This window comes from Erigeron canadensis, chromosome 5 (assembly GCF_010389155.1).
Source record: "Erigeron canadensis isolate Cc75 chromosome 5, C_canadensis_v1, whole genome shotgun sequence".
Lineage (NCBI taxonomy): Eukaryota > Viridiplantae > Streptophyta > Magnoliopsida > Asterales > Asteraceae > Erigeron > Erigeron canadensis.
In genome coordinates this window covers 11,641,649-11,655,269 of record NC_057765.1, presented here as the reverse complement: position 1 = coordinate 11,655,269, position 13,621 = coordinate 11,641,649, and the positions used below count along the sequence as shown (strand labels likewise).

Below are 13,621 nucleotides of genomic sequence, written 5' to 3'. Positions count from 1 at the left end.
TTTACGGTTGAGAGAATATTGCACAAGTTCACCAAAAATATGCAAAGTTTGATTATGCAAAGGTTGTTTATTGGTTGGGCAAAGACCTCTATATAGACAAAATTGGTATTGGGATTCCAACTTTGTCTTACAAATATGGTTGAGAACATTTAAGGATATAATTTAAAATCCTTTAAAATGCTTGATAAAGTAAGATATAAAATCACTTTATCTGACCTGTTTTAAATTGTTATCTATCACATTTATAAGTTAAACTCCAGTTTTGAACCGACATTTCCCACCGTCCTATCATGAGGGCCTCACAACCTTTCACTCCAATCCTTTGACGTGAACGCCCTTTCACCTTGGTTTCAACGAATGTGTTGGAAAGGGTCTTATACAGTTATACACGATCAATAACAAGTTATACACGATCAATAACAAGTTGTTACCATATAGTAGCAACAAACGATCCTAATATTCTTAACTAAAATACTATAACTTCTTATTGTTTTGTCATTTTAACATGATATGTAAATCAAAGTGTTGGATTCTTTAACTTAGGGATGGCATTTCTTTTTTATACTTTTTATAATCATGTTAAAATTATAAACAAACGCGTTGAAACGAAATAGAATACTGTTGTTTCCATAAATTCTTGAGAATTTGTTGTATTAGTTGAATAGTTCTATTAAATATGCTTTGTTTAACCAAAAAGTAGACAAGAAATATTGTTTATTGTCCATATGATCTACCTATTCTTGATCATAACATAAATAAATAGCTAGTTCATATCATCTAAGATCTTTGTGTATTATTATTATATCTCTCCCTTTCCTCTCCATCATGACATTAGAGCAAGAATTGGATGTAAAATCTGAACTTCTACCCTTCCTTCGAGTCTATAAGAACGGCATAGTAGAGCGACTCTACAACCCGCCACTCGCACCACCATCACCCACAGGGACCGATAGCAGAGTCGCGTCAAGAGACATCATCATTTCACCATATGTCTCGGCTCGAATTTACCTACCTAACCAAACAAACACAAAACTTCCAATTTTGGTCTACTTTCATGGTGGGGGATTTTGTATCGAGTCTGCTTACTCCACTTTGTGTCACCAATACATTAATACTATTTCGGCTCAAGCCAACGCTCTTGTAATTTCAGTAGAATACAGATTAGCCCCAGAACATCCTCTTCCCACGGCGTACGAAGATTCATGGACTGCTCTACAATGGGTTGCAACACATTCTAGACAAAAACACGACGAAAAATACGAACCATGGTTGATCAAACATGGAGATTTTAACCGTCTTTATATAGGTGGATTTAGTTCTGGTGCAAATATTTCACATCACATGGCCATTCGGGCCGGTACCGAAGAGCTAAATGGTGGGGTCGAGATTCTGGGAATGTTTCTGACAAACCCATATTTTTTAGGCTCGGAACCAGTTGGTTCCGAGCCAGTCTTAACTACTCGTGAATTGTCTAATTTTTACAATACATGGATGTTCATTAACCCTAGCTTACCAGATGGGTTTGATCATCCATGGATCAATCCATTTGTAAGAGATGCACCTTGTTTAGCAAGCCTTGGATGTAGGCGGTTGCTCGTTTGTGTTGCTTCCAAGGACGAGCTAAGAGACCGAGGGGTTCATTACTATGAATTTGTTAGGGCGAGTGGATGGAAAGGCGAATCATCTCTATATGAGGTTCAAGGAGAGGATCATGGGTTTCACATCTTCAACCCTGAAAGTGTAAATGCAAAGAATATGTTCATACGTTTGGCTGAATTTCTTCAACATTACTAGCTTAAAAGTTAAGGTTTATACAACTATTGTATAGGAATCATATATGTATATAATCATAATGTTTTATCATGTAAGTTTGAAAAAATTCCGTTTCTAATTAAGTTGAATTAGATTGTCCAACTGTTGCCACTCAACCTTTTTTGCTTTTGGTCTTTTTGTTGATTCCAAATACTATATTATTCCATATTTTCTTAGAGGTGGTTGTGGTTTTTATTGTTGACTTCTAACATATCGATCCAAAAGTCTGCGTGATTTTGGTGGTTGATATAACCACTATCTGGATATGAACTCTTAATTTTAAACCCATTTGGTGTTTGTGATTTAAGTGTACGTCATCGTCTACCATTTATTTAAGATCAATAATTTATGGATTAAGCTAAACGGCATCGCAATAAATTAGATAAGAGTAGATGCATACTTCTATTAGTCAATTCGATTTCATGACTTACGTACAAAGATTAGCAGTACCCTTACAAGTTGCATTGGTTGTTAGCTTGTTGCTATAATGCTATATATGTTCAACAAATTTAACTGTTTTCACCAAAAGATACACAGTTACACATGCATATACATATATTCTTCAAAAGATGCAATCCTATATATTTGGAGTTCTAGTCACAAAAATGCTATAAAAACTCAGGATACACTTTATTAATACTAGTCATATACCCGCGCGATACGGCGGTGCAGTGATGATAGTGGCGGCGACGGGTGGTGGTGGTGGTGGCGGCGGCAAATAGCAGTGGTGGCGGCGGTGTCAGTAATAGCGTGATTTTAAATATAAAAGTAATTAATTGATATAAAAGGAGGTATTGCAGTTAATTTAATGGTTGAAAATTTTATGTTGCTACTAATTTTATTAAGGGTATTATAGATATATTAGGTGAAGAAATTTAAATTAATGAATAAAGAAGATGGGTAGTTTGGATAGATCAAGTTCTTTTTTGATAAAATAGGACAACCAAATGCTTTATAAGGTAGTTAAGATTTGCACTTCTGCTCAAACTGAAGTTGACACACCGAAATTGTCTAATCAAAACGGGATACACTAACACTACATTCTTGAGTTTTTTTTTCATAGGATAAGAAAAGAAATTATAGAAGACTTTTTTAAATTGTCATTCTTGAGTTTCTTTTATAAAAGAAAAGATAGGAAAGGATAGTAAAACTTGAAGGTTTTAAGTCCCAAAACTTTCTTGCCAATTTTGGCATGATTGTGATGGAAAATAAATGATACATGTATAAAATTACCATTTCACTCTTCAAACTACATCTAATACTTATTTTATAAAGGCTATATGTGTAAAATTGTATCTTTTTTTCTTTTCCTTTCCATTCATTAAAACTCAAGAATGTAATCAATTATTTTTTTTCTTATTATATCTTTAATTTTTTTAAAAATCGAGAATGCATTATATTTATATAGTTTTTTTCTTCTCTTCCCCTATCTAATCTTATCATTTCTTTTCTTATCGATATAAACTCGAGAATATAGTGTAAGACATCAGTACGTTGGAGGGAGCGGATCCTGGTTAAAACAACCGACAACCTTTACGTTGAAAGCTGTTTTATTCAAAAGTAATTACTAAAATAATAAAGAGGATAAATAAATTTTGTCAAATAGAAGCTTTGTAATCTTGTAAGTTTTGCCAAATCTGTAGTCTCACACTCCACCAATCAAACAAACCGTATCAATAAATTTATTTCTAGAGAAAATTACCTATTTAGAGAAAATTTAATGGGTAGTTCTTGCTTTGGACAAACCTTTAGGAGAGGGAGTGAGTGAGGGGATGGTAGGGAGCTCGGGAGATGAGAGGAGGTTCAACCGCCACTCAAGAGAGATGGGAGAGAAAGATTGAGGGAAAGGTTGTGAGCTCTCTGAGGGATGGGAGAGAGATGGGAGGAAAAGGTCGAGGGAGATAAAAATTTCAAATGAGAGAGTTGAGGGAGATGGAAACAAGGTTGAGGGAGGTGGAAAAAAGGTTGGGAATGATGGTTGCCATTAAAAAAAGGTTGAAAAAAAAGTTGTAGGGTTGAAATAAGATTGAGTAATTTGATTAGTTAAGTTGAGAGAAATGGGGAGATGAACAGAAAGGGTGGAAAGGGAATAAGAAACACTTCTCATGTTTGGTTGAAATGAAGAATGAGAAAGAGAATTGAGAAGTGGGAATCGATTTCATTCTCTTCATTCTCTATAAATTATAGAAAATGGATGAGAATGAAAATTATTTTTTTATTTTTTTTAATGATGCTATATGTATTAAATTTAATTATTATTTAAATTTTTGTATTTTTCATATATTGATTCTCTACTTGTAACAAACGATGGAATCTATTCTCTTTCCAAATACTCATTCTCTTTCCCACTATATTCATTCTTTATTACATTTCCATTTTCTCTTTTATCTCTTTCTTGCATAATAAAAATAAAACTCTTAACAAGTTATGCTTCATCTTTATTACTAATCAGTATGCAAGGCTAGAGTATTGCCATGAAACTAACAAATTCAACCTCCTTTCTTTTAATTATTTTATCGTTTAGGTGTGTAAATATCAAGAAATTGAAAGATATATTTTTGAACCAAAACAATAATTTAAATGAATGAGATTTGTTGCTGAGTAACTTCTTTGGTTACATTCCTAGTTTCCTATCCAAGTTTTTTGGTTACATTTGTCAAAAAGAAAGGACTAATCGAGGACTTGAATTGCTGAAGTATGATTTGGAACATTAAACCGCAATGGGACTGTGTTGCTGATTTTTCTGACTTCTATATATAGTTTTCTAACAATAGACTTTAAGACATATGCATGGCAGTGGAGAAAAGATGAGGGGATGAGTGGATTTTTTTGGAATGGGAAAGTTCCAGACAACTTATGGGAAAGATGAACTTTTAAAGAAGTTGAAATAAAAAAAATAAAAGCCATATGTCATTTTCTAAGTGGCCATGTTACTATTAAAATTTGTCACCATGATATGATATATTTTCATCAAATGGTCTCGCTATTTAGATTGACTAAACAAAATACTCAAAAATTATCAAAAATATAAGATAATAGCATATTTCTTTTGATTTTTCACAAATACACATTAAAATCGCAAACCATGTCTTGCATTCTGAATATCGCACAACATGACTTGCATTTTTGCCAAATCGCAAGCTATGACTTACAATTTTTTTAATAGATATTTTGTGAAACTAAAAGAATTAAATAATAGGATATTATTATATATTTTTCATGATTTTGAGATTTTTAAGTTAGTAACTTAAATGAATATATCATTTTTTGAAAGTATATTATTGGTGACAAATTTGAATAGCGTAGTGATCTAAATGATTTTAAAAAATAATAAGAATTAAGATCTTTTAAATTAGATCAATACAGTATAGTAAATTAACTCTCAGTGTTGTCTTCTATGGGTTTTGTGTCCGGTGTATGGGGAGGTTGAGATGTAGACAGTTTTACCCCTACCAAAGATAGATAGTCTGCTTCCAGGTTCTACTAAAAGTAACAAAGGACATTTAGCCTTGTTAGACATGAGAATCGAACCCGTAACCTCTGTCTCCAAAGGCACGGACGTACTCCAACCACTGATCTAAACCGTTGGTTTTAATTAGATCAATGATGTTACTAATCAAAAATTCACGTCAATGTTGAGTTGTTGACCTTATGTATATAATTTATTTTTTCCTCACATGTATCTCTGGTCTACGTACGCAATACGTAAGTTCGCATGGGTAAAAAACATAATATATGTAATATAAAAATAAAAATAAAAAATAAAAATAGAAGATAAAAATAAATAAGAAATAAAAATAAGGTTCCTATATAGTTTAATTTTATTTATGTTCAAAAAACGTTTTTAAAACTTAAGTTTTTGATAGTGACAACACACTATTACTTAATTCAATTATACAACTTGAAAAGTAAACGTGTTACCTTTTTACCAATATATCATTCATTTGTTGATTGTTCGTTCTAACTATTCATAAGAATGATTTTATGCACCGTATAATTTTATTTTTGCTAAAACTTTTGTTTGGTCCTTTCAAACTGTAAAAGTTTTTCGCGTTTTTTTTTTCCGTAGTTTATTTAATTACTTGGTCGTAAGAATAAAATGCATCTTTTTATTGTATTGTCAGTACTAAACTTTTGTTAAAGGTTTATTTAGGTTTTTTCATTGTATGCATCGTATTAATATATCGTGCCTTTTAATTAAAAACTTCTAGGTCAATACCCTCAAACTCGAAGCATTTTTGATTTTTTTTTTTGCCCTTATTTATATGTATGGGGTTTAATACTTAAAAAGGTAACTTATTAATTTACACAAATTTTCTATCAAAGGTAACCTATTTTGTTTTCGTCTATTTAAAGGACTCTATTTCCAAAGATTTTCTAATAAAGGGTATCTCGTTAGTTTTTGACAAATGACACCCGTTAAATGCCACCTCATCGATGTCACGTTATCAGATTTGCTGACTGTACAGTTGACTTTGACTAAATTATCCAAAATGAACACTAATAAGTTAGTCAAAGTCAACTGCCACATCAGCAAATCTGATGACGTGGGATCAGTGACGTGACACTTAACGGACGTCATTTGTCAAAAAACTAACGAGATACCCTTTATTAGGAAATTTATGGAAATAGGGTTCTTTAAATAAATGAAAAACAAAATAGGTTACCTTTAATAGGAAATTTGTGTAATTATGTTACCTTTTATGTATTTTATTTGTGGTGTTTTTTTTTAATCCTTTTTTTTATTCATTAAAGCTAAATATCTATCAAATATATAGGTAACTAGTGCTCAGGCCCGTCCATTGGACAGGTAATCTCAAGATATATAAATCTTATAATAATTGTGAAACAAAAAATGTATGACCTATATCACAACTTAATGAATACGAAAGCTAAAGAAGAAACATATGAAAATTAACTTCATATAAATGTTGATTAATGTTTACTTTTTTTTTCAACTTTAGTTAAATAAAAAGAGAAACAAAAAGTGTATGATCAATATCACAACTTAATCAATACGAAAGTTAAAGAAAAAAATATGAAAATTAACTCCATATAAGTATTGATTCCAGTTTACCCTTTTTTTCCAAGTTTAGTTAAATAAACAGAGAAACAAAAAGTGTAGATTATATAATTTAAAAAAGGGAAAAATCCATAAAAAGGTAACCTATGTAAACCGAACCTTGCAAGTGGTCGGATTTGTTGTGATAGCCACGTCAGGTGGTTGTTTGGTTGTTTGGTGGTTTTCCGGCGACCTTTGTGAAGGTGGCGACTATGGTTTATTAACCAGGGTTTATTGTAAACCTAGTCTAATACAGATAGCCAAGATTTATTGTGAAGGTGTCCAATGAGTTTGCCTAAGAAGGAACGGATTGTAGGCAGAGAGATGTCAAGTGTGATTGGATAAATGGATGCATTTGGGTAATATTTTGAGTTGTCAGCTTCGATACATTACATATATATACCTTTGCAAATATTTACATATACATGGCAGCGTTGACGTGACATTTAACGAGATCCGTCTGTCAAAAACAAACGATATATCCTTTATTAGGAATTTTTTAAAAATAGAATCTTTTAAATAGACAAAAATAAAATTGGTTACTTTTAATAGGAATTTCATGTAAATATGTTACCTTTTTATGGATTTTTCCCTTTAAAAAATACATACCAGTTCATCAATAAAGAAAATCTTGAACGTTTTGATTTTCTTCGGGTAGTTTCACTCCGAAACAGTCCATACATGCACAACACGGAGTCGTATATGATGGTTAACATGTGTTGGCGTAGATCTTCAAGATAAGCTAATGTGGTCTTTTTTTTTGTTGAAAAAAAAGCCATATGAACCAATAATGGACAACAAACTAAATTATAAGAGATAATAATAACAATAATAATAAAAAAAAAGATTCCAATGTTATGAACGAACACGAAACACGAAATTCATTTTGATAACGCAACACGAAACACCTCTAATATTTTGTTTCACTCCATCGAATTTAAATATTTTATGAACGAACTTGAAGATCAATCAAACAACAATTTATTATTAATATGTTTTTTTATTATTTGATTAGAAATAATCAGTCGGCTAGATTATCCGACTTATAAAGTTCGATTATTACAATTGAGAATATGATCAAGATGATCAAATAAAGGATTGATCAAGATAAATCAATCCAAGAATACAATCAATTATCACTAGAATATTTGCAGAAAAATTATATATACGAAAATATGTAAAACTGGAAGATCGATCTTGAAACCCTAAAAAGGGTGGATGATAGTATTTATACTCTAGGACTATGACAGCTTGCAGCTCTCCTCCCTCCTCTTTCCCTTTGTACAAGATCAGTCCTGCTGTAGATAAAAATAACAACCCTGCACAATATCTTAACCCTGAAGTTATTAACATATTCAAATATAACCCAAAGTTTATATTAGATAGTTTTAACACCCTCCCTTAATATAAACTTTAGGTAGAAAACAAGTCTATCATGTTCATTTTACTTAACAAAAAATCATGTTGTCTTACACAAAGACTTTTTGTGAAAATGTCAGTTGTTTGATCATTAGTATCAATCTTAACAAGGTTAAGCAATCCAGAAGACACTTTTTCCCTAACAATATGAATATCAATTTCAATGTGTTTTGTTCTTTCATGAAGAACATGGTCATTAGCAATTAAAACTGCAAATTTATTGTCACAGTACAAAGTAACTGGTAACAAGTTGTCTACCTTCAAATCACTTAACACATTAAGAATCCATACTAATTCACAAGTCACAGTAGCCATAGCCCTATATTCAGCCTCAGAAGAGGACCTAGATATTGTGTTTTACTTTTTACTTTTCCAGGAAATAAGAGAATCATTTAAAAAAAAATACAGAAACCTGTAACTGACCTCCTGGAAGTAACACATTTCCCATAGTCAAAATCCACAAAAGCAGTTAAGGAGAAAGACTGACCTTTCACAATATGAATTCCTTTACCTGGATTTTTCTTCAAGTATCTCAAAATTCTAAAAGCATGCTTCAAATGTGAAGCCTTTGGAGCATGCATATATTGACTTAAGCATTGAATTGAGTAGCTTATGTCAGGTCTAGTGATAGTAAAGTAAATCAACTTACCAATAATTTTTTGATACAAGGTTATATTATCAATGAATGGATCAGAATCATCATTTATATCAGAGATAATAAGGTTCATGTCCATAGGAGTTTTCATAGGTTTAGACCCAAGCATACCATACTCAAATAAAAGATCCATACAATACTTTCTTTGAGTCAAACATACTCCTTGTGAAGTATTAATAACTTCAATTCCCAAAAAATATTTAAGAATACCTAAATCTTTAATAAGAAACTTTGTTCTTAAGAAATCTTTAACCTTTTCTACTTCAGATTTGTCATTTCCAGTAATGACAATGTCATCAACATAAACAAGAAGTACAACAAACAAGTTATTACCAGTTTTAGTAAAGAGTGAGTAATCACTTTTACTTTGAATAAACCCATACTCAATCAAGGCTTTGGTCAACTTATGGTTCCATTGCCTTGGTGCTTGTTTAAGCCCATAAAGGGATTTATTAAGTTTTCAAACTCTTTGATCATCTTTAGAAAAATATCCAAGAGGTAAAGACATATTTACTTCTTCATATAAATCACCATATAAAAATGCATTATTAATGTCTAACTGATACAAAGTCCAACCATTTTGAATTGCCACATTAATAAAACATCTAACAGTAACCATTTTAACAACTGGAGAAAAAGTTTCTTCATAGTCAATACCTTCCTTTTGGTTATACCCTTTAGCTACTAATCTAGCTTTATACCTTTCAATTTCACCTGATGACTTATATTTAATCTTATATATCTATTTACAACCAATGGGTTCTCTTCCTTTAGGAAGATTAGTCAAGGTCCAAGTATTGTTCCTATATAAAGCTTCCATTTCAAGATTCATTGTCTCAACCCATTTAGGATCTTTGGCAGCTTGATTATAAGTGGTTGGTTCAAGGTTTTTATTTATACTAGACAAGAAATTAAACACATTTGAACTTAAATTAGAATAATTTACCACTCTGTCAATACCATATTTCACTTTACAATCAAGAACATAGTCATTTAAATATTTTGGTAAATTACCAGTTCTATTAGACCTTCTAAGAATGGGTGTTTCCACTGGATTTTCTTCATTAATGATCCACGATCATTAAAATGAATACCCTCAGGAATATCATTATCATTCCCACCTTGCAACATCTCATTGATGTTTTCATCCAGTGTTGTTGTGCCTCCATTGTCATTGGTAGATTCAGAAGTACTACCAATGTCAAAGGTTGCTCTGCCATCACTTTCAGTATTTAAAAAATTATCATTATTGGGTCCAATGGTACCAACCCTTTCATTTATCCTGTCAAAGAATGTAATAATTTGTTTATTAGCAAAACTGTTAGTTCCCATTTTGAAGGGAAAAATGTTTTCATAAAATTTAACATCTCTACTATATAAAACAGTTTTGCTTTCCAGACTATAAAGTTTATACCCTTTCTTAGAATTTGAATAACCTAACAAGACACATTTTTCAGCTCTCTTAGAAAACTTATCTTCATTATTTAAGATAGTAGCATAACACAAACAACCAAATATTCTTAAGTGATTCAAATAAGGTTCAAAACCAAAAACAAGTTCATATGGGGTTTTCCCTTTTAATACAGAAGATGGTGTTCTATTTATCAGATAAACAGCAGTATAAACACACTCAGACCACATATATAAAGGAATCCCTCCCTGGAACAAAAGAGCTCTGGCCACATTCAATAAGTGTCTGTGTTTTCTTTCAGCCACCCCATTCTGTTGGGGTGTATAAGCACAAGAAGTCTGATGCACAATACCAAAGTGTTTAAACATGTTATCCATATTTAAATTAACAAATTCAGTTCCATTATCAGATCTAATTACTTTAACAGTTTTTCCAAACTAAGTATTGATCATTCTAATAAAACTTGACACATTTTTAAACACTTCAGTTTTTGATTTTAGCATATAAACCCAAACAGCTCTGGAATAATCATCTACGACAGTCAAGAAATATTTAAATCCTTATTTACTAGGTTTTCTATAAGGTCCCCACACATCAAGGTGAATTAGTTCACCTACATTATTTGTTTTATGATCACTTAAAGGAAATGGTTCTCTAGTTTGTTTAGCTTTATGACAAGTATCACAAAGAGCATTTTGATCAACCATAGTAATATCAAGTTTATCTTTTAACACATCAAGTACTTTATGTGAAGGGTGTCCTAATCTAGAATGCCCCATTTCAGCAGACACATGACAGCTAGTCACAGAATTCAAACACATATTATTTGCATAAATCTTACCAGTATTTAACAAATATAAACCTCCATGAACTCTACCAGTCCCCAAACTTCTCATTGTTCTCAAATCCTGAATATAACATGCATACTCAGTAAATCCAACAAACAATTTGCTATCTCTATTAGCCTTATGCACAGAGAACAAGCTTACATTATATTCTGGAACTACAAGAACATCAAATAATGTTATATGTTCAGTAACTTTTAAATCACCAATTTTAGTTATTTTTGCAGAGGTTCCATTTGGATGATTAACAGTCAAGTTTAGTCCAGAAACATCAATTACATTTATCATGTTCTTGTCAGAAGCACACATATGCTGGTTTGCTCCAGAATCAATAATCCAGTGAATTAAACTTATTAAATTATCAATTTTCACATTAGAATTAAAAAAGGTTGAAGACATAAAGGCATTGAATACCTGCCATATTAGCTTGTGTTTTTCCTTTAGAATCCTGATTCTCATCTAACAAACTCATGAGTCTTGCAATTTGATCATTAGTAAATGGGAAACCATAACTAACAGAAGTATCAGATATAACAGTTTTAGAGGATTGTCCATTCATATCAGATTTATCATTCCAGTTATTTCTTTCATTAATCACATTATTACTAGTATAACTTTTATTCTGATATGGTTTTTTCTTATTAAAATCTGGATATCCAACAAGTTTAAAGCATTTATCAATAGTATGACCTTTCAAACCACAAGCAGGATTAGCACAAACCAAATTTTCATTTCTAACAAACTTTTTCTTTGAATCATTAAACTTAGAGACAAAAGCAAAATTAGCAGGTTTAACATGATTCACAGAACTAGCATTCCTATGTGATTCTTCTCTAGACAGAAGTGCATAAGCATATTTCACATTAGGTAAAGGATCTCTAGTAAGAATAGTACTTCTAACAGACATATAAACATCATCAAGTCCTATAAGAAACTGCATTAATCTAATTAAGTCATGATGAGTCTTAAATTCTTTAGCAGCTTTACAAGTACAAACAGGTAATTTCACCATAGCATCAAATTGTTTCCAGAATGTATTCAATTTATGATAATACTCAGACAAAGAAGAACCATTTTGACTTAGAGTATTAATTTTATGATGAAGATTAAAAGTAACAGATCCATCAACTTTATCATAGGTTTCTTTTAAGTCATCCCAAACCTCACTTGCAATTTTAGAGAAAAATTTGACCCATGTACAAATCTTGACTAACAGATCCTAATATCCAAGATAATACCACTGAATTACATCTATCCCACTGTTTAGCTAATACAGGATCATCATTATTTTTCTCACATTAACCATCTATAAAACCTACTTTATTTTTAGTTTCCAAAGCAAGCATCATAGCACATGACCACACATTATAATTGTAGAAACAATTTCTGATAGGCTTTTGTTGTCCGTTGCAATACAATTCAAAGGGCTGATTATGAAGAAGAAAATGCATCTTCAAGGTCGTGATGACGTCATCATCATTTCATGATGACGTCAGCACGAGGTTGCTAGTTCGTGTAAAGGAGTTCAAGGCCTACGAACGAGATAGAAGCCCGACCCATGTAGCAGCCTATATATACTAGAATTAGGTTACAATTGTAGGTTAACGATCTTAGTTGCAACAGATTTCGTTCATAGCGCACGAGGTAGAGATCTATACCTCGTGCCGGTCAGATGTATACTGATTTGGTGTAATATGCATATGATTAATGATATTCACGAGTTATGCATCTGTTCTTATCTCTTATTCTTCATGTAATTCGTGCATATATGTTCATGTTTATTCAGAATCCTCAAAGACAATTACAATCGGATTCCGCACGTTTGTAGTTGTTTAGATCACGATTTGACCGGTTCCTCGTGTTTCAACAATAATTCTCAGTACCAGTCAATTTAAAAGACATAATAGAAGCACCACTAGTATCAGTAGGATGAAGATATAATGGATCACCAAAATCAAGAGCACTAACAGTAGTAGGCTTAGAGCTACTACCAGGAGGAGGTTCAGGAGCCATAATCAATTAGATAACAAGCAAATAAAGAACAATTAATGATTAAAAATATGAAGGTAGGTCAAGTATTAATCCCTTCTCAAATAAAAAAATGATTAAAAATATATCTTAATCACACACTAGAATTAGTGACAGGATTCCTGGCCTTTCATATGAAGGTAGGTCAAGTATTAATCCTGGTGCTTTTATGAGAAAAAGATAATAAAAAAATTTAATATATATATAAAAAAAATTTTAATTTGAGAAGAAACTATAAGCAGATTTAAACACAAATAAAGAAAGGAAGAAGAAGATTTAACAATACAGTGCTATCGGTTGAAGGTAGAAGAACCCTAATTTTCTTCTTGATTCACTTAGTCAAGAAGAATAATCAGGATCTAAATATGAAGAAACCCTGGATTTCTTCT

At 31.5% G+C, this 13,621-nt stretch overlaps 2 protein-coding genes across 2 annotated transcripts; one reads left to right on the top strand and one right to left on the bottom strand.

Moving 5' to 3' along the window:
• The first annotated feature begins 735 nt into the window (after positions 1–735).
• On the top strand, positions 736–1,914 carry LOC122602122 (2-hydroxyisoflavanone dehydratase-like). The gene has a single exon (XM_043774850.1). The coding sequence runs from the start codon at positions 826–828 to the stop codon at positions 1,792–1,794; it is 969 nt and encodes a 322-aa protein (XP_043630785.1). The 5' UTR covers positions 736–825; the 3' UTR covers positions 1,795–1,914.
• A 9,005-nt stretch (positions 1,915–10,919) lies between these two features.
• Positions 10,920–13,217, bottom strand: LOC122601203. Its single transcript, XM_043773967.1, has 3 exons — positions 13,088–13,217; positions 11,619–12,413; positions 10,920–11,524 (listed from the first exon to the last, which is right to left on the bottom strand). The coding sequence occupies exons 1-3, from the start codon at positions 13,215–13,217 to the stop codon at positions 10,920–10,922; spliced, it is 1,530 nt and encodes a 509-aa protein (XP_043629902.1).
• Between the last annotated feature and the right edge of the window lie 404 nt (positions 13,218–13,621).